Genomic DNA, 19,920 nt, shown 5'->3' on the forward strand with positions numbered 1-19,920 from the left:
TACATCTCTGAACAAAATCTCTAATTTCTTGGAATAAATTAGGAAAAGTATAACGTATAGCCACTTTTGCTATCGTTCGTTGGACCCCACTATGTCCTCCACCTACAGGGTCTTGATGATGAAATTTAATCACACTATACTTAAGAGACTCTGGTACAACAGCTCTTAAACCTCCATATTGTTTACCTTTAGTTTTCTTCAGAAGGATACCATTTTTAAGAACATAAGGTTCCTTTACCTGTCCCCTTTCTAATTCTTGTATTATAGTATTTAAATTAGGGTCCTCTCGTTGATGATCTCCTAATGGCTTATGAAAGAAAGGATTATTCCAGAAATTAACAAAATTCAAGTGTACTTCTTTATCATCCACCTTATCAATTTCCACTATATCTGATGAAGGAGGTGTATAATCGATATAATTATGCATCCTAGTTAGAAAATCTGCCATATTGCGCTCACTCCGCAAGTGAATAATATCAAATTGATATCGACTCACCTTTTCAATAAGAGAGCCGTATTTTCTTTGACGTTTATGATTTTTAAGTATCCACGTCAAGGCTGAATTATCACAATAAATTGTGAATTTCTTATGAAGATACATGTCAAATTTATCAAGCGCATGAACTAAACTAGAAAGTTCAAGATCAAAAACGCTTTTCGACCAATCTGATGGAGGAACACGTTTACTCAAAAAGTAAACAGGTCTAAGTTTTCCATCGCCATCGTACTGGCTTAATATAGCACCATAATTTTTGGTGGAAGCATCGACATGTAAAACGAAGGGCGCATTCATATCTGGCACTTTAAGAACAATATGGTTAATAATAGCTTCCTTAATTTTCTCCAATAAATCGTCTTCCTCCTTCCCCCAGATAAATGGAACTGTGGGTGATCTCATAGCATATAATGGACTCAAAAGTTCTGAATAATCTTTTACATATCTAAGATAATAATTAAGAAATCCCAACATTCTATTTAAGGCACGTTTATTTTTCGGTCTGGGTATTTCTTTAATCGCTCTTACTCTCTCATCATCTATTCTCATTTGACCATTAGAGAACTCATATCCTAATATTTTCACTTTTGATTTCATAAACTGAGCTTTGTGTGGACTAATAGTAATCCCCCAATCTTTCAACCTTTTTAACACTTTCTCTAAGATTTCTTTATGTTTTTCAACACTATCCGAGTGAATTATTAAGTCATCACAGTAAATATCTAAATAATCCCCTTCTATATCACGAAAGATCTTATGCATTAAACTGGACAAAACGAATGGTGAAACTGCCATTCCCATCGGTAGGCGACAATACTGTAATAATCTATTTGGTGTAGCAAATGCAGTTATATTCCTACACTCAGGTTTAATCTCCAATTGATGAAATGCGGATCGAACATCAATTAATGTATACAGATGGTGTTTACCTATATTAGAAATAATAGATTCTAAGTTCGGACTCGGAAATCCAGTCAATAACAATTTAGAATTAATTTGGCCATAATTAATCACTAATCTCTTGGATTGATCTCGATTAGTAACGAGGAAGCAGGGTGAAATGTATGGGCTACTATTTATTTCTTCAATAACACCCTGTTCTATTAATTTATCTAAAAACAAATCAAGTTCTTTCATTTTATATTTAGGAATCATATATGGTTGAGTAATGCTTGGTGAAGGATTTGTTAATTGAATTTCATATAAATAATCACGAACATGCCCTAACTTATCGGTTATTACTTCTTTGTAATCATTAAGTAATTGTTTAACATACGGTATCAAATTTTCATCATAAATATTTTCAAAATTTACACTACCTTTTAATGCTTCTCCTCCATCTCCCTCTTTATCTGCCTCCCTATACAATGGATTAAAGATTCTCGTGCCAGGTGGAACATCTTCATAAACAGCAGTATCAGTATTCTCAAGTGCAACTGTCTCCTTGGTCTTTGCCTTAGTACGGTTCTCCGCCCTACTCCTGGACTCGCCTACGCCACTGGTTGTCTGCTTGGTCTGGTTGCCATAACGTCGAGGCCTCCTTGGAAACTGCTTAGCCTTGCTGGTTTGGGTTGGTGATGTCAGGTTACAGGAAAAAGAACTGCCACCATATTGTAAAGCTGCACCTTCAGACCTAGTCCCCTCGAATCGATCACAAACTCTGGCGCCATGGTGTCTGGGATCTCTCCGAGTAGGCCTGAAATGATATTGGAAAGCGCACAGATCACTGTTCATACCAACTGGGTTATTCTCAAAAGGTTGTAACTTTACTTGCATTTTCAATTTCTCAAAAAGAAGTTCTCGAGCGTTTATATTTATATGGGCGTAATTATCCCGTAAAAAGTCTAAACCCAATAATAATTTTAATTTTGGATGGTTAACAACTCCAAACCACGCTGTAAAACGGACACCGTGTATAAAGAAAATAAGTTGCACCAACTCACGCACTAACAACTCATTCCCTTGCATGATGGTCACAGAGTAATTTACTTGTTTTATTTTAGGCTTGCATTTCGTACGGATTTCTTCTAAAACACTGTTTTCTATTAAGCATAGAGTCGAGCCAGTATCTATTATACAGGGATATAAAGTATGGCATATACTGATGGGCAATTGTAATAAGCTTCCATGATCTTCCCTTGCACTATGAGAGTACGCACTATGAACTCCGGTTTTATTTTCATTTAAATTTTGATAACTCAGTCTATTCTGTCTATTAAAAGGTGTTGGCATATAATTTGTCCTGGCACTTCTAAGAGGAGTTTTTACCCGTGGTAAACAAACCTTTTCACTTTTAACTACATTTTTATAATCTTGTTTATATTTGTCATTAATTTCGAAACTTTCCGCAAAATCTACATATTCATTTACCGTTTTTGGAACACTAAGTATCAACAACAGATTACGAATTTCGGGAGTAACTAAATTACTTATTAATTTACAAATTTCATCTTCAGGCATGTTAATTTCTAAAACATTTAATGTACTTAATTTCTCTTGTAAAAAGTTTAATAAATTTTCATTTTCTTGCATTACTCTATATAATGATACCTTCATAAATTCCGTATTAATCAAGGGTGTGACAAATTTTAATAATAATGAATGACAGATATGACCCCAATCTGTAGTTATTGTTAACAAGCGCTGCAACTCTTCATAAGCTTGCTTCCTACACCTCTGTAAACTCGATACTAAAATTGCCTCTACGGGAGCAATTTCCTTTACTATTAACATATCAAGTTTCAAAAGAAAATGACATACTAACATACCATCTGTTCCATCTATTACCGGTATATCATATATTTGCTTTTCTAAAGAATTAAAAATACTTTGCGAAAATTGTTTTTGAAAGTTACAGGTTATGGGAGCTCGCAACACTGCTTGTCTATGCTCATGAACAGGTGTATGTGAGAACGACAAGAAATTCCCCCCTCTCTGATTTTCCTGCCCTTCACACCTACGACCTTCTATCTCATCGTCAAATGAAATAAGGGGAGGGTCAGCTACTGCGACTCTGTTATTACGTAACATACTACCCCTAGCTTCGTATGCCGCTTGCCAATGACTCATTTTTTCTTTTCTTTTCTAATGGTACCAATAACCGAAAGATTTATATACTTAATGAAATTAATTTCTTTCCTTTTATCCAGCTTACAAATAGTAGACTAATACAAATTTTATTTTCGTTTTTCTTGTTTTTAATCACAACCAGATTCGAAATCCACTTCTTATTGCCCTCACGCATTAAGGTTTAAGTTCCGAGATTGAAACATGAGGTAATTTATATTTATATGTAGCGGCAGTCTTGTTACCAAGTAATCCACTACCTATGAAAGGGTATTTTAGGATTCCCCTTAATGCGGAGTAGGTTGGGCAAGTAATCCTTTTCGTGAAAATTATAAATATACTTCAACTCGAACAATTTATTGTATAATTTCTTCAACATAAATGTAAATTCAACAATAACAATATAACTGTGCAGACACAAAACAACTTCACTCAATGTTAACTGGAACCCTTTCCCAATTTGAATAGTAGTCCGGAAATTTTTATACATTCGCATTCCACTACTTTATATTCTAAATTAATTTTACTGGTTGTACTTTTGACAGGTTTCATATATCAAATATCTACACAAATTGAATTTAATCCCCAAATATAACAATATATATATTAAACTAGTGACCAAAGACATACACTCACCAAAAAGTTGTAACAGTTGGGCCGAAATGGAAAGAAAAAAAAATAGATTAAAATTTTGTACTTACAATTTCCTGACGAGCTGCATATCAATGGCACTTACATACATTACACTTAATTAATCCGGCTACTTTCTGTGTAGGAGCATTATTATCCACACACTATTCCGAAATCACATTTAACTAGTTATCAATTTAACGGACACAATTTCTAAGCTCCTACCCCTGCTTACCTCATGTTTCAATCTAAAGGAAACGTAATAGGTACGGGTAGAATACAAAAGATAGATGGCGTTTTAGTCACTTCGAACAAACGAATATCAGAACCATGACATTGACCTACAGAGCCAATGTTTCCATATACAAGTTTATTTAACTAATCAGCTGATCGAGTTTTCAAGTTCTTTTTTTTCATGAACTTAAGAGAAATGTCTCAAGTTGCAATTTCGTTCAGGTATTTCCATTTTTCTGATCACCATCTGTATAGACCAACCTTGATGCATAAATGCTTCCTTTCGAAGTTATAGGCTGCCGAAAACGTGAAAAAATTAACTTTAAAGGTCTATAGCTCCAAAACTATGGGACCTACCGTATTCGGGTCAAGACTTCATTTAGGAACTATTATGTGGCCTATCCAAATATTCAAGTTTCACAATCCTTGCGGTACTTTCAAACCAATTTTTATAGAGGTAGTTGTTGAGTACTTCAAATTATATGCCCGTAGCCAAACTTCAAACTTCATTTTTAAAAAGTTTCCTGGGATTTTCTGTAAATGGACAAGAGCCGTTGTGGAAATGGATGACTCAATTATCATGGTATATCCTCAATATATTAAAAATAAATAAATAAATATGCTATCAAAGAGGACAAGACTTAGGTGATTTGTGAAATATTTTGACTAATACAAGTATTTCCAGTTGAAAAAGTTTGAGAAATGCTGGCTTAAATAAAGTAACACATTCTGTAGTAAGGAAGTGGAGATATTATACCTTGATAGACTATTACATTTCACTTTCACTAAGCGTAAAAAGAATAGAAAGATATAACTTGTTATTCGTCAGAAAAGCTTAGTAATACAGATAAAAGTACATGAAGGTGAGTAAAGTGATTTTTCTTTATAATAGAAAAAAAGAAAATAAATATTAACATCGCTTTTCAACACGAGGCTGTATGAGAGATGAAGCTGCAGAGTAAGGTAGGACCAAATCACAGCTGTCGTGGTGGATAAAAAACAGTCTGTTAACTTGCAAGAAAAAGTAATTCAAATTTGATTTTTTTATAAAAGAATCTCAAAATGAGTTTTTCTGAAAAATACCTCGGCATTTCTAGTTTTTCTCTTTTTTTTTCCTTCTTCTTGTATTTGCTTAGTAATGTATTCGCCGAAGTTTGCGAATACTGTAAACATCCTATTACGGTTATCAGGTAATTAGTTTTTTCTGTATTCTTACTGAAAAAAGACATTTTAAAAAGCATGAAAATACGCTTTCCGTTATATAAAATCTTTTCTACGTATTCCCCAAACTACTTACTATTACACAAAGTTTGATCAAAAAGTATGGTGAATGTAGTTGTACAGTGCCATATCAATTTGGACTAGTAAGCCTGGTAGCCTAAACCTTTAGTACAGTCAGTGTCAGAGTTTGAACGAGTTGTGACATGTTATTTGGCTTCCAGAGGCAGAAGAGTGAGAACGTGTTAAAAGCGTATGTCGTGCACAACATTAAATTTTGTTCTAAACTGCAAAAAAGTGCTAAAGAAGCTCACAAAATGTCGAAATCAGTTTATGGCGATGAAGCGATGGCATTGAAAATTGTTTACATGTGGTATTAGCGATTCAAAAGCGGCAAGGAGTCGGTTGAAAACCAGCAACGATCGAGACGTCAAAAACAGATGTAAACGTGCAAAAAGTGGCACAAATGATATGTTCAAACAAACGAATGACTATTCGAGAGCTTTCCAAAGAACTAAACATCTCGTATGGGTCGGTGAATAACATTTTAACGGCCGATTAAATGAGCAAATTTCTTCCTTCTTCACCAAGAAAACGCGCTGTGTCACACCTTGCATTTGATCCCTGAGTTTTTGGCCGAAAAAACATGTATCACCATGTGACTTCTGGCTCTTCCCAGAAATTAAAACCATGCTTAAAGAAAAAAAGTTTTGACACCATTCCTGTCATTGAGAGAGCCACGACAGAGCAGCTGAACGCCTTTCCAAAAGAAGCCTTCCAGAAATGATTTCAATCATGGATTCAACATTGGAATCAGTGCATTGCTAGCCAAGGACAGTACTTTGAAGAAGATTAAATCTAATTCCATGTAAGCTTATTACATTATTTCTAATAAAAGTATTCACCGTATTTTTTGATCACACCTCGTAATTATATTCCGCTTGCTGTTAGATTCTTCGCGGGAAATTTAGAAACATCTGGAAAGAAAATGCTGTTACGCCTTGTTTGCCTGCATAGCAAACAGCTCTTGCCGTCTTTGTAATTCTTCTATTGCTGTTGTAGTTTCGCGATCGCGACATACGTGAAAATAAAGATTGTAAAATCATCCGTTACTAGGATTCTTGTATTTTTGTGATACGTTACAGTTTTCTATTTAGTTTATACGTGCAGTTAATTAAAGACTGAAATGTTGCTCTCATACTTTAAGATCCTTGTTTCATGATTTTTTTAAAAAAATATAAAATAAATATAACCCATATCAAACTAAAACGATATAAGTAATTGACGAAATACTTTTATTTGGCTTGCGTACATTATTAACATCATACCGTGAAATGACAATAAACCTTTGGTTTTTTTTGCTATTAGCCATTCTTTGTCGTGCTAATGATGCATAATCTGCGTAGTTGAACGTAACATACTGGTGTGGGAAAATAGCAAACATTCTTTAGTGTTGAAGTAATGATAATAAATATTCATTTTTTTTTTTCATAAGCGTTTCTGAATAGCGCGTTATAGTGTAAACAGTTTATACGATGTTCAGAACTCAACTCAGACTATCCTGGCTTATGTGCGCCCTGTAGCCGTATAGTTAGCTTGATCCTGTGGTGGATGTAATCCAGGAATCAATTCTTAGTTGGTTTACAGAAATTTTTAGTGTTCAATCAGCATCATGAAGCAATTGACTAGTTGCTTGCAGTAAGAGGTAGAGAATTCTTGTCTGGAGAGCCAAGAATAACTACAACGGGAACAGATATGATGATACACATCAGTTAACCGTACGCCATCTGTTTAGTCATAGCCCTTTGTGAGCTATTGCTTCAGGATTTTTTTTTTTTTTTTTTTTAAATATACCACTTATTCTATTTTCAGCTGTTATGACCTTTTCTTCAAAGCAGTTTCATGAGTAGAAGCTTTAATTATAAATGTTTAATGATTGTTTCACATTATTTCATTTTCATACAATGTCAGTGTTCATGAAACAGTATTAAGGAAAAATAAAGCGCTGGAGTAACGGGAACTTGTAGAACATGATATGTCACTGCGGATCAGTCACATATACACGTACAAGATAAAAGTATGTGAACCGAAAGTCCACGCTGTATATATCGGGTGTATCAAAATTCCGGGGCCATGGGCCAACTGCGTTTTGAGTAAAGATACGAGATAAAGGAAAATTATTGGTTTTCCATATAGAATTATGGAATTTTTCCAATTGCACTAGCCATTTGAGCTCCGTACGAATAAAGGCGCCTTGTGTTAAATGAGAAAACAACATTTCCATTTTAGCAGGCTCTACGAATGGAACTGCGGAAGGACACGCAAAAATTATGCGTTGAACTTGCATAATGTTGTGTGAGGGAATATTGAACACCTCGAATCCGTTTCCCAACATTGTGTGTTGTTGCTATGCTTAGGACCCAAGAGAAATGAATACTTAACTGCCAACATTGTTTGTTTTCGTTTAACATACCGCACCTTACTGTAGCGTTCTTGGTCTGGAACACTGTATGAAGAGTGTAGTATTGTAAGTTTTCCTTTTACATGTAAATTTGAAAAATGCAATAATCTGACGTAGTGTCATTTGAAAAGAAAAAGAAAACTTTATTTTGGGCTGCCAACACTGTTGACCTTGTGGTATCATAGAGTGCCAGGCAGTGCCAGACCGATTTTTACATGGCGCAGAATTTCATTTTTTTTAAAGCTTAAACATTACAAGGGTGTATCAGGATAAATGGTTCATCCTCTATATATTTTTTCTTTATATTTAACATTGTGTATATGCTTTCAGAAAGCATTCGAGAATCGGAAAACAAAGTGACAGGATCTAATTGTGGATTATTTTCACAGAAGACTTTTTTCTGCAACAAAAATCTTCATATTTGTTAGGTCACAAGAAAAATATGATAAAATGCATTTGTGTTCATTTCTCTGTTTTGCTAGAAGATATCAGCAAGTAAACAATTTTCTTTGATTATCAAATATCATGAGAAAATAACTGCTTTTATAATTAATTTCGAAGAATGAGAGTTTTGAAACCAACAGTAGATATGTAGAAAGCGGTTCTATGCTGCTGATCTTCATACGCAACGATTTTTCCCAACTTGCAGGTGAATTATAGGTAGAACCTTGGATGGTTGGTTTGTTTAATGGGGGACGTCAGTGATGAGGCTATTTTCCTTGTCACAGAGGAATCTTGAAAGAAAGATATGTAAATATTTTCCTTATTTATTTTTCATAATCCTGTGTGAAGAATGTGATAGTACACATGAAAGTCTGAAAGAATGCTGTCTATGGACAAGAAAAAAAAAAAAGTCTTCGATCCTAGCCGATATGGTTTATGTAGTCAAATGTAATTTCTTTGTTTAGTGTTTCATTGAATCGACGTTTTCTGAAATGCTTACTTGACCAAGTAAATGCAGAAGTTGTACTATAGGGATTCTGATATGTTACTTCCTATTTTCAAATTGTTATACATACTTTTTTTTCTTATTCTGTTACAAGGCATTAGACACACCATGCGTTGCCAATCCATCGATCAGTCTAACTATCATTTGCAAATTAATGAAAATATCCATAAACAAAACTTGTGCAATAGTACTCCACTGAGAAGTTATAGGTTGTACATGATCTTGCATTTATATCTTAGATATTTCAGCATTTGTGCGAAAAAAAAAAAAAGGACCAACAAGGACGATGTGATATTGTACCGTAGTGTCATTCATCTTCCGTGAACCTTCTCAACACAGCGGATGTCTGTTTGTCACTCGCGCAATAAATTTGTCTGTAATCCTCTCAGCGCGAGATTATGTCAAGTACAAAGAGTTGGCGAATAGTTCAGTCAGTCATATCCAAACCAAAAACATTAAGCAGATATTACTCTCTTCTCAAAATTGTATGTATGTAAGTGTTGTGCATAATGTGGCTTTCGTAGCCGATAAGAGAAATCTTCAGAATCATTTCTCACGAGACCCTTGACGCAATGACTCCTAGGTTGACAGTTTTCTTGATCTATACACATTTACGACATGCCCATTGTTAATATCTTAACGATGAATTTTAACCTTTCGTCTTCCAAGTAACAAGATTTTGTAACTTTCTTGTAAGGCACATTCCTCCGGGTAACTATATTGTTATCATGAAGTTCATTTATAAAAATATTATTATTGTCCTTTTCACACTGTCGAATTCCATGTGTCTGGTTTAAATGTCTTCCAAATATACATGACTTTAAGTCTAACGCTTTTAGGACTATTTTTTGTTCTGTTGTTGAAGGGAGAAAACACTACTTGTTTTTTCTGATACAAAAAAATCAATGTTTCTTTATTGATTTCTTCGGCGGGAGAATGTGCTTTTTTGTATGTAAACTCATTAGGTTTAATCAGTCAGCCTCAGTGTGTCATTTGATGTGGTGAGAGATGGAAGCTTCGCCGCAGGGGAGCTGAGAAATTAAAAAATTAACCTATATAGGATTTACCCTTCTGTCTTCAGGAAACCATGCAACGACACAGGAAATGCCCACGAAACGTTCTTTGTAAAGTTCCCATAACGTCCTATTTGTATTATTGTCATATGATTACCACAGCATAGTGCATATTAAGTCATTTTTATTATGCGACATTAGAACTTAAGAACAGCTTGCATAATGATACGAGATATCAAATTATTGGTCTTCGTAAAACAACATTTTGTGTCACACACACAAGTCGCATCGCCTGGAAGAAACGTGTGAACAGTAAATGTCACACTTAGTACCACACTTTCTGTAATATATTTTATAAAGTATAAGTGACACTCTCCTTAATGTATCGTTTAATCTTTAATGGTTACTGTCATAACCTGGAGGCGCGGTGGCTCAGTGATAGAGCGTTCATCTCCGGTGCTTGGGGTCCCTGGTTCGATCCCAGCTCGCGCCGTGTGGATTTTGTGGTGGACAAACACCGTGTTCGTGGGTTTTCTCGGGGTTTTCACGTTTCGTCCCATTTTCGTCATTCCACCATTTCACTCATCTCTCATCATCATCCTATCCTTTAGCCTAACCGGCATAACCGTGGGACGTAAAACTTAAAGATCTCTCATATTAAAACCTTAGTACCTCAAAGTTTCATATTTTTATCTATGAAGTTGACTTGTTTTTGTATGAAGTCCAACGAGAATGAAATTCAGAACATAATAAAATCAAATAGTGAAACATGAGCATAGAAGAAACAGAAACTACAGTAACTGAAAAATAATGGTTGAGGTAATGAAATATTAGCATTAGATTGCGTTAACAAACATTTGACCGAAAGTGAAGAAAATATTAGAACATCCAAGGATAGGTCTTCAAATCAGTAGAAGACAAAACAACGATCTAAATCAGGGCTGTCCAATAAGCGGTCCGCAGATCGTAGAAGCAATTCTGTGTTGCTCACAAAGCCCCAATGATTTGTCATTTAATATAATATTACATTTTATTGACACTTTTATTTATTACTTTTGTTGAAGAGTTTAACGACTTGCCTCCCTTCATATTTCCGATTAACATAGTTATTGCTTTTGGGATTATTGTAATCGGACAGCCTTGGTCTAAATGCATCAGAAAACACGGAAAATATGACGTATTTAAGCATCGTCAACGATACGGTATCTAACCAGGATTCCCTTAACTAAGTTTTAACTAATTCTATCAAAATCTTAAACTAAATATGACCGACGATATAAAGTACCAAAAGTAATCACATTGACCAAAACAAATGCTGAAAAAGAAGTAATGATTACAACAATAATTCGCACATAAGTCAAATTCAGAGGTTTTATTTATCAAATAAAAATCGCGAAATAACATATAATACAACACTGAATTGTTTTCTATATAATCTACCTATTGTTCTTTCATACTTTCATAGCATAACAATATTTTGAATTCACTCTTTAATGTATCAGATACACATAGTTTTGTATTTTCCGTAAAGCCTTTTGCATTAAACACAGATGCAACAATTACGAAGCTGAATTAAAGTAAGCAAATAAAGAAACAGATCCAGGAACTTAAGTAAAATATACATTATTATTTTATGAACTTAACCTAGGTACTGAATTTGTATAAACTTGAGAATTTCTTTTATTCATAGTAAATAGTGAACAAATACGAGTAACTTTGAGAACTTCTTGCAAATATCAGAGTAACTTCACTTAGTAATTACAAAGTGAGATTTGTTGACTAAAATTGGATATTGACGATATATTTAATTTTCTGTATGCAAGTTGATGCTTTTTTGTTATTCTACACTATGCTATTAATACTTTCCGCACTAAAAGTGAGTGAGTGATCGCGCACTTGACAGGCAAAATATTATACGTCACTACTCCGCGCTCCGGTATGATAATAATCAACAGTGCAGAAGCTATAGAGAAAGAACATTAAAATCACCAACCACTCCGATATCATTTTACTGGCATCGCAGATGCTGAGTAACATTATCTGAACTTATCTTCAGATTACAACAGTAGATGCTATTAGTGAAGAAGTCATCAATATAAATTTAGCAACACTGAATCTAGTCAGTTAATTGCAGTGAGGTCATTGACTACTATAGTTAACGAATTTTAAAGAACACATATAATTATCTTAAAGCATTAATATCACAATAGAATCATAGCAACATAACAATGTAACAGTTACGTAACAGACAGCATATATATATATATATATATATATATATATGAAACACCATAATTCATGATAATGTTTTTGCCAATCAATAAAAGCAAAACTTTTGAACTCTTTGGCTTTGAAAAATGACAATCAAAATCTTAATAACTAGCTTTAGAAATCAAATATGAATCAGTTAAAGTACAGCCATACAAGAGACAATGGTAACTTTCGCACTAGATGCGGTTACCTTTTCAGTAAATTTCTTGATATAGTATTGGTCCTTATATAACTCCGGATCTGAAAGATTTTGTATTCTGTCTTTAGTTTGTAAAAAGTTTGCCACAGCAGGCTTAGGTTCATAAAATGCTCTTCCAACATCATTAATAGCAATATCCATTCTTGAATTTAGAGCTTCCCTTGAATAACTCGACTGCTTACTTGTTTTCAGTGTTGTATGAACTGATGCTGCTCTCTCGGGCTCATCGTTATGTGGGGTCAAACAAATATGAGACTGCACCAATTTTAAAAATACACATTTGAGTGCATTTTGGACACCTTTGAATAGTGATATAATTTTGTCGTGGAGTTATTCAAATTCTAAGGAACAGGAAGTTTTTCAGCAGCAAATAAACTTACAATATCGTCTGTCAAAGAAGAAACTTTACTTTTTCCAAATAAGTTTTCGACTTGCACAGGTGCTGCTTGAACTAGTTCATTCGCGCTTCTTGCTTCGATGATTGCATTTATTTATTAGATTCAGAATGTCTTGTTGCTCATCATGAAATCTTTCGGAAATAAATTCTTTGCAATTTAATACCACTTCTGTCCTTATTGCGGACCAGCATCTCTTAGTGAGGTCAAAGGGGGGTAACGTCTTTGGGAAATAATCTTCCAAACCAGAATGAGATAGGTCATTACCTTCATGGCCTGTAGCATTATCGTTATTAAGCAATTCTTCTGGTCCACCAGGATAAGGTCCTTGTTCCATTAAAGTAAGACACTGTATGACAGTTCTTTTTTTTTCTTTTTTTTCCCCACAATCTCTATGTTTATCATGATAAGCATTGATTTTGACATTCTTTTTGAAGCTTTTCAAGGTGTCTCAATAAGTCTATCATGAGACAAGCGAGATGATGTTGATCACCATCTTTCCAAAGACGCAAGAATCCTCTAGCAGTACATTTTCTGCATTTTCAGTGATTGATGTTCAGGGCTTGTGCATACATGTATAATTGTATACATACTCTTGAAAAAAAAAAAAGTAACTAAAATTTTTCTCAAAGATGATATCGATTTGCCCGCACTATGGCTGTTCACAAGACGACACTTTTGTCGCCTAGTTATACCTTATTTTATGCACTTCCACAGCCTGATCCGTATTCTCGAAGTATAAAAACGAAACGCCACTGACTCGAAGCCCGATTTTCAGCAAATAGTGTAATTTTCTGGCGTCTCTCAGTCAGTCCCTAATTGGCGTAGACATTTGAAACAAGAAGCGCAGGTTACGCAGAATAGAACAGATATGACAATGATACAAATCGAATCTTACAGGAACTTCACAAGAAACATTTTCGTGGGTATTTCGTGTGTGTCGTCTACATAATTTCCTGGGAACATGGGGAAAATCCCATATTTGTTTTTTATAAAGGTTGATTTTTTTTAAAAAAATTCTCAATCTTCCTGAGGTGACGCTTCTTGCAATCGGCCTAAGTCATACATGCTCTGAAGGTCAGTTCTGTTCTGCGTATCCTGCTTTTTGTTTCGAGTGTGTACGCCAATTAGGGACTGACTGACAGATGTCTGAAAATAACTACGCAATTTGGTGGAAAACGGCCCTGCGAGATTTGTTTTACCATCTTAGTTTGGTTCATATAAGATCCACACATACCTCAGATCCTTACCTCATTGGGCTGCTATCTTGTTTCCTCTCTCTTCTATATTTAAACACCGCGTTTCGTTCGCGGAGAAAAAGTAAATGAAACCTGTCAAATAAAATTTCAAGAAAGAGCTCTCTCGTAGCTATATGGTTAGCATACGAGTCCTCGACGCAGGAAACCCGGCTTCGATTCCCGGCGGGAGCTCATGTGATTCGGATTCCACATTAAGCTGTAGGTTCACGTCTCATGTAGCATCGCTCCCGAAAGGGACGCTAAACTCCAAAAAAATAATAAAACCTGAATGAATTCAGTGTTCAATAATTTAGTTTAATCAAAACAGGTTAAATTGAAAAAGTAATTTATAATATCCAATGTAAGAAGAAGAAGCACTCCCCCATACCTTTTTCTCAGTAAATCCTAGGGTATCATATAAGCCAAAAAGTACTGATTATATAGTAATAATAATAATATAATAAACGCCATGTGAAAGATGTGTAGTAGTTAGTTTATATTTCGAAATATATTAGTGGGGGCCTCTGTGGCTCAGTGGTAGAGCGTTCACCTTTGGTGCATAAGATCCCTGGTTCGATCCCAGTTCTCAACAAGTGGTCTTTGTGGTGGACAAACACCGTGTGCATGGGTTTTCGCGGTGTTCTCCCGTTTCCTCCATTTTATTCATCCACCAGTTCATTCATTTCTCATCACCGTCTCCTTAGCTTTGCCGGCATAACCGTGGGACGAAAAAATCAGGTTTAATTTTATTTTTTGAATTTTTTTTTATAGGAGTTCGCTATAATAACCATTCAAGATTTCCTCCAAATAAACATGCTATGGTGTTTTTAATTAAGGACCTCGTACATTTTTTCTTTCTTTAACCATGAGGAAATAAAATGATAAATAAGGTATAAAAAAGTTTATCCTCATAACTAAAACAGTTTTTAGAACATTCCATATAAATAAATCGTACCAAACACTGCAACTACATAAGTTTGCCGTTTCCATTATGAATCAGTAAGCAAATATATTTATGTAGCGGCCGCATGGCTCCACGGCTCGATACTCAAGGCAAGAGAGAAAAAAACAAGGACTTCCGCCTTTCCTGATAAAGAAACTGGCATTGTGCCATATGATGTGGTGTGCTTTAGGAGATGGTTGTGCATGTGTATATGTTGTAATGTTTAGATATATTGCATTATTTATATTTTTAAGACCATGAAATTCGAATATGAGATGATAATGTGAAACTGATTGATAAGGTGATTAGTGTGAAATATTCCATTAAAATGCCTGGAATTCGGAAGGCAAGGTATTATTTACGTGTTTGTTTATGGATAAAGTTAGCTGTTTAGATGGGAACTTGAAACATGTTCTTACCAGTGCGAAATTCTGAACGATTTTTTTAAATGACTAATATGTGCATGTAAAGGCCGTTGTAGTGATATATATATATAATATAAATAAGAAGTTCTGAATGACTTATCAACACCACGCCAAGCCGCTTAAGCTAGAAACTTGAAATTTCAACAGGGCCTAGGATATTTCTGATGTAAAGTCACACTAAGGAAGAATTTTTGTAAATTCGACGTGAAGGGAGGGGAAGGCGTGGCAGTTATTATCCAAAAATGCCCACACCTCGGAATCTCTGGAGGTTATACATATGAAATTTGTCTTCATTCAACGCCAAGGTCATGAAGGACAGAATCTACTATTATTATGGAGCCCCGAAGCACAACTGGGTTTCAATCCGGTGTAGTTGACAGGTGCGCATAGTATAAAATCAGCCCTCATAGAAGACCGTTCATCATCACATTATGTCGCCTCCAAGAGAGTTAGATGAAAAAGTACGCTACCATCGTCGGCTAAAATGAAGTGATATAATTGATGCATTTTCTTGAAATTTCGTAGAATTTCCTGCGACCAAACTAATGCTAGAACTAAACTGTGTAAATAAGACGTATCGAGCATGTATGAGACATGTCAGGACGGGGTGTAACTGTATCTGATGCCCTCGTACTTTTTTTTTTTTTTTTTTTTTATCCGTACAATTCGTCTATCAATATTTTTACTTCATTTATCATCCTTTTCCTTTAGCCTACAGTTGCATCTGAGCGATAAGCAGGCATAATTTAACAGAATAGAATGAACAGTTGATATATACAGGGTGGTTGTAAAGTCAGTACCTATTTGTAACAATGAATATTTCAAAAAGTAAACAACCTATCAGTTTCATTTCCATTTGAATATATTATTAGGACGTACCATTTGGTTATTAAGTTATATTTCAAACCTATGCACCTGCATTTTCTACACACTTCTGGAATAGGGGGCGCGGTGGCTCAGTAGTATAGCGTTCACCTCCGGTGCTTGGGAACCCTGGTTCGATCCCAGCTCGTGCCGCGTGGACTTTGTGGTGGACAAACACCGTGCTCATGGGTTTTCTCAGGGTTCTCCCGTTTCCTCCCACTTTCTTCATTCCACCATTTCACTCATCTTTCATCATCATCGTCTCCTTTAGCCTAACCGGCATAACCGTGGGACGTAAAACTTAAAGATTTCATTTTACTTCTGGAATATTTTAGGAACAGAATCCCACGGCTCTTTTTAGCATCTCAGCTGGAACATTTGCAAACACTTCACGAATATAGTTCAAGACTAGCCCAACCCCAAAGGAAGAAGTCGCATGGGGTTAGATCGGAGCTGCATGCAGGTCATTCTGTCTGTCGTCGGCGGCCAATTCATCTGCCAGGGAAATTGTCATCAAATTATGCTCTCAGTGGAATTCGGTAGTGGGGGCTCCATTTTGCATGAACAGCAATTCCCTTCCATTTTCCCATTTTTGAATCACTCGTCATACGTACGTTCGAAGCGTCTCTAAAGTATCGTTGTCCATTCATGGTGTTACCTAGCACGTATAGACCAATGAATGTGGTAGACGTCATTCCGCACCAGTTACCTTTGGTCTTGATTGCTTTTTTTTTTTTCACCGTTACATTTGGATCGAAATGTGGCCAGTAATGACAGTTGTGATCATTCCTACCTCGCTCTTGCCTCCACCATCTCTGCACTTGCACCACTGACCTCCAAACTTCATACCTGGCGGTAATCTTAGCTCTGTCTTCTATGCAATATTTATTCATTGCTGTTTTCATACGGCAGCCATATTGCGGCTATTACACGCCAGCTCGAGCTGATGCTAGTTTCTAGGATAACCTAAATTAAAAATAGGTATTGAATTTACAACCATCCTCTCTCTCTCTCTCTTTCTCTCTCTCTCTTTCTCTCTCTCTCTCTCTCTCTCTCTCTCTATATATATATATATATATATATATATATATATATATATATATATATAAATAATATAGTTATTGTTGCAGTAATTACAGCAACGTTGAATAAATACGAAGGTGAAATAAAATTTCTAGTTATATGTCTCATGATTTATAAAATAATTAGTGGAAGGAGATGGGGAATCCCGAGAAAACTTACTGATGCAATGTTCACTACAAACTCACATGGCGTGGGATCGAAATGTAGAATACAACACATCAGCTGTGTCCCCGTAATTGCGAAACTACTTACAAATGAAAAATGAAAATAGTATACTAAATAAACAAATAACAAATCAATAAATAAACTAAAACAACAAAGATAAAAATTATTCAAAATAAAAACAGAAAGCAATAGAGGTCAGTAAAAAATATGTAAAATAAATTAGCACAGAGTAAACTGAAAGCCAGAATCATCTTGAACCATATATCTGTAACACACATTTGTGCTGTTTAGCATATGTTTAAATGAATTACAATATAATATGTACTTCATACACTAAAATAAATCCACGTTAAGTACAGTTAGTTATGCTGCTAGTATGTGGTTCCCATCATATAAGGGTGTGTACCGAACCGAAGACTTATTATTGTCGGATCTTACGAAAGGTGGAAAAATGTTAAATCTGGATAAGAGCCCTATTCCTCCACTTCACTAATAGTTAACTTTGAATATACTTATATAAAACAATTGTACAGTCCGCAGAAAAAAAACTGCAACATGAGCATGTAAGTTTATTGTGAAACTACGCCTAACAGTGCAGGGAATCAACATAACGTCTAAGTGGTACGAATGACGCCAGCAGAAACCTCAGCGTTCTCCCCTGTACACTTATTTTGGAGGAGCCGCGGTGGCTCAGTGGTAGAGCGTTCACCTCTGGTGCTTGGAGTCCCGAGTTCAAACCCTGCTCCCGCCAAGTGAACTTTGTGGTGGACAAACACCGCGTGCGTGGGTTTTCTCGGGGTTCTCCCGTTTCCTCCCACTTTCTTCATTCCTCCATTTCATTCATCTCTCATCATCACCGTCCCCTTTAGTCTAACCGGCATAAGCGTGAGACGTAAAACTCAAAAATTTCATTTCACTTATTTTGGAACAGAAAACTTCGTCGTTTCACAAATAAACTTGTATGCTCATGTTGTAGGTATTTTGCTGTGGACTGTACAAATCATTAGAAACGGGTTACCAAAAATGTGAATTTAATTTGTTTTTAATGTGATTACTACTAGTATAGAAGGCAAGGTATCCTTTATTTTTCTCGTTCAGTCCTTCACTTTCTAAAAATTCATTCAATATTGTAATATCCTGACCATGTGTTGGCTATAGCAGAAGACACTCCAACTATCAATAAGCCATCACATGATCCCGAAGTATGGATATGTCAATGACAGCAGCACCAACAACAAGGATGGACCCCAAAAATGAAGTATAAAAGCAGCAGCGTCAAACACCTGGATGTCAGTCTGCATGGGATCTATAATTTCTCTCTCTTGGGTCTTGGACTTTCGAGAAACTCTCGTACCTCTCTGTAGGTTGCTTGGACCTTGAGAAACTATTACTTCTCTCTACGTTGCCTAGATCTTTAGAAATCCTTACTTCTCTCTAGATTGCCTGGACCTTGGAGAACTCTCCTGCTTCTCTCATCGGCTGCCTGAGCCTGGAGAATTTTAGCAAAACTAACCACTGTGGTCGACTGCTTGGGTCGTAGAGTTAACCATCCTTAAACTTCAAAAGCTGCAGGGCCTGGCGTTCTCCTACATGAACACTCACTACACTTCTGTCTTATTGCCCAGATAGAAGGCAAACTGATTGTAAGGAGCATAATTGCATTATTGAATGAACTTTGTAAAGATGAATTTTTGTGTCTTAAAAATTTTTAATAAAAGATGAAGGGAGGAAACAAAAAATCCCACGTACGATCATTCTGCCTAAGAAAATAGAACATTGCTAGTCTGCTTGATTGTAATGCTGATATATTTCAAAGTATCTCTTGTATTTCTTTTATTATGTAATCAACAGTACTAATTTATAAGTCATATGGCCTTCGTTGAGTCATATTTTAAAAGCATTATCTCTTTTATGTTTTCCAGGACTGGTAATCTGGGGGCATGTCACGTGCGTTTAGAAAATCCAGCTCATCCCGTAAAATACCAAGGTGTTGTTTGCTCCATGAAGGAGAGTTTCGGATTCATCGAAAGAGCTGATGTAGTCAAGGAGATCTTCTTCCACTTCTCCGAAGCAAAATCGATGAAAGATGAACTAAGACTAGGGGATGATGTCGAGTTTACTATACAGACTCGTAATGTAAGTTAATTAAAAGGGTATTTAAGATTTTTAATAAAGTCTAATATGGAAAGTCTGTATTCCGTTTTCTTGTTTATTGATATAAGAAAGCTGTGTAGATTTGTGACTGATAGACTTATAAGTCCTTTGATGAA

General features: G+C 35.5%; 1 protein-coding gene across 3 annotated transcripts in view; it reads left to right on the forward strand.

Moving 5' to 3' along the window:
• Unr (cold shock domain-containing Unr) overlaps positions 1 to 19,920 on the forward strand; it is a 90,428-nt gene that overhangs the window by 45,487 nt on the left and 25,021 nt on the right. For all 3 annotated transcript variants that reach the window (XM_081727832.1, XM_081727833.1, XM_081727834.1), the window contains exon 5: positions 19,573 to 19,786. In XM_081727832.1, coding sequence (XP_081583958.1) covers positions 19,573 to 19,786 — 214 coding nt within the window. The remainder of the gene's footprint in view (positions 1 to 19,572; positions 19,787 to 19,920) is intronic.

This window comes from Thermobia domestica, chromosome 10 (assembly GCF_964235325.1).
Source record: "Thermobia domestica chromosome 10, izTheDome1.hap1.1, whole genome shotgun sequence".
Classification (NCBI taxonomy): domain Eukaryota; kingdom Metazoa; phylum Arthropoda; class Insecta; order Zygentoma; family Lepismatidae; genus Thermobia; species Thermobia domestica.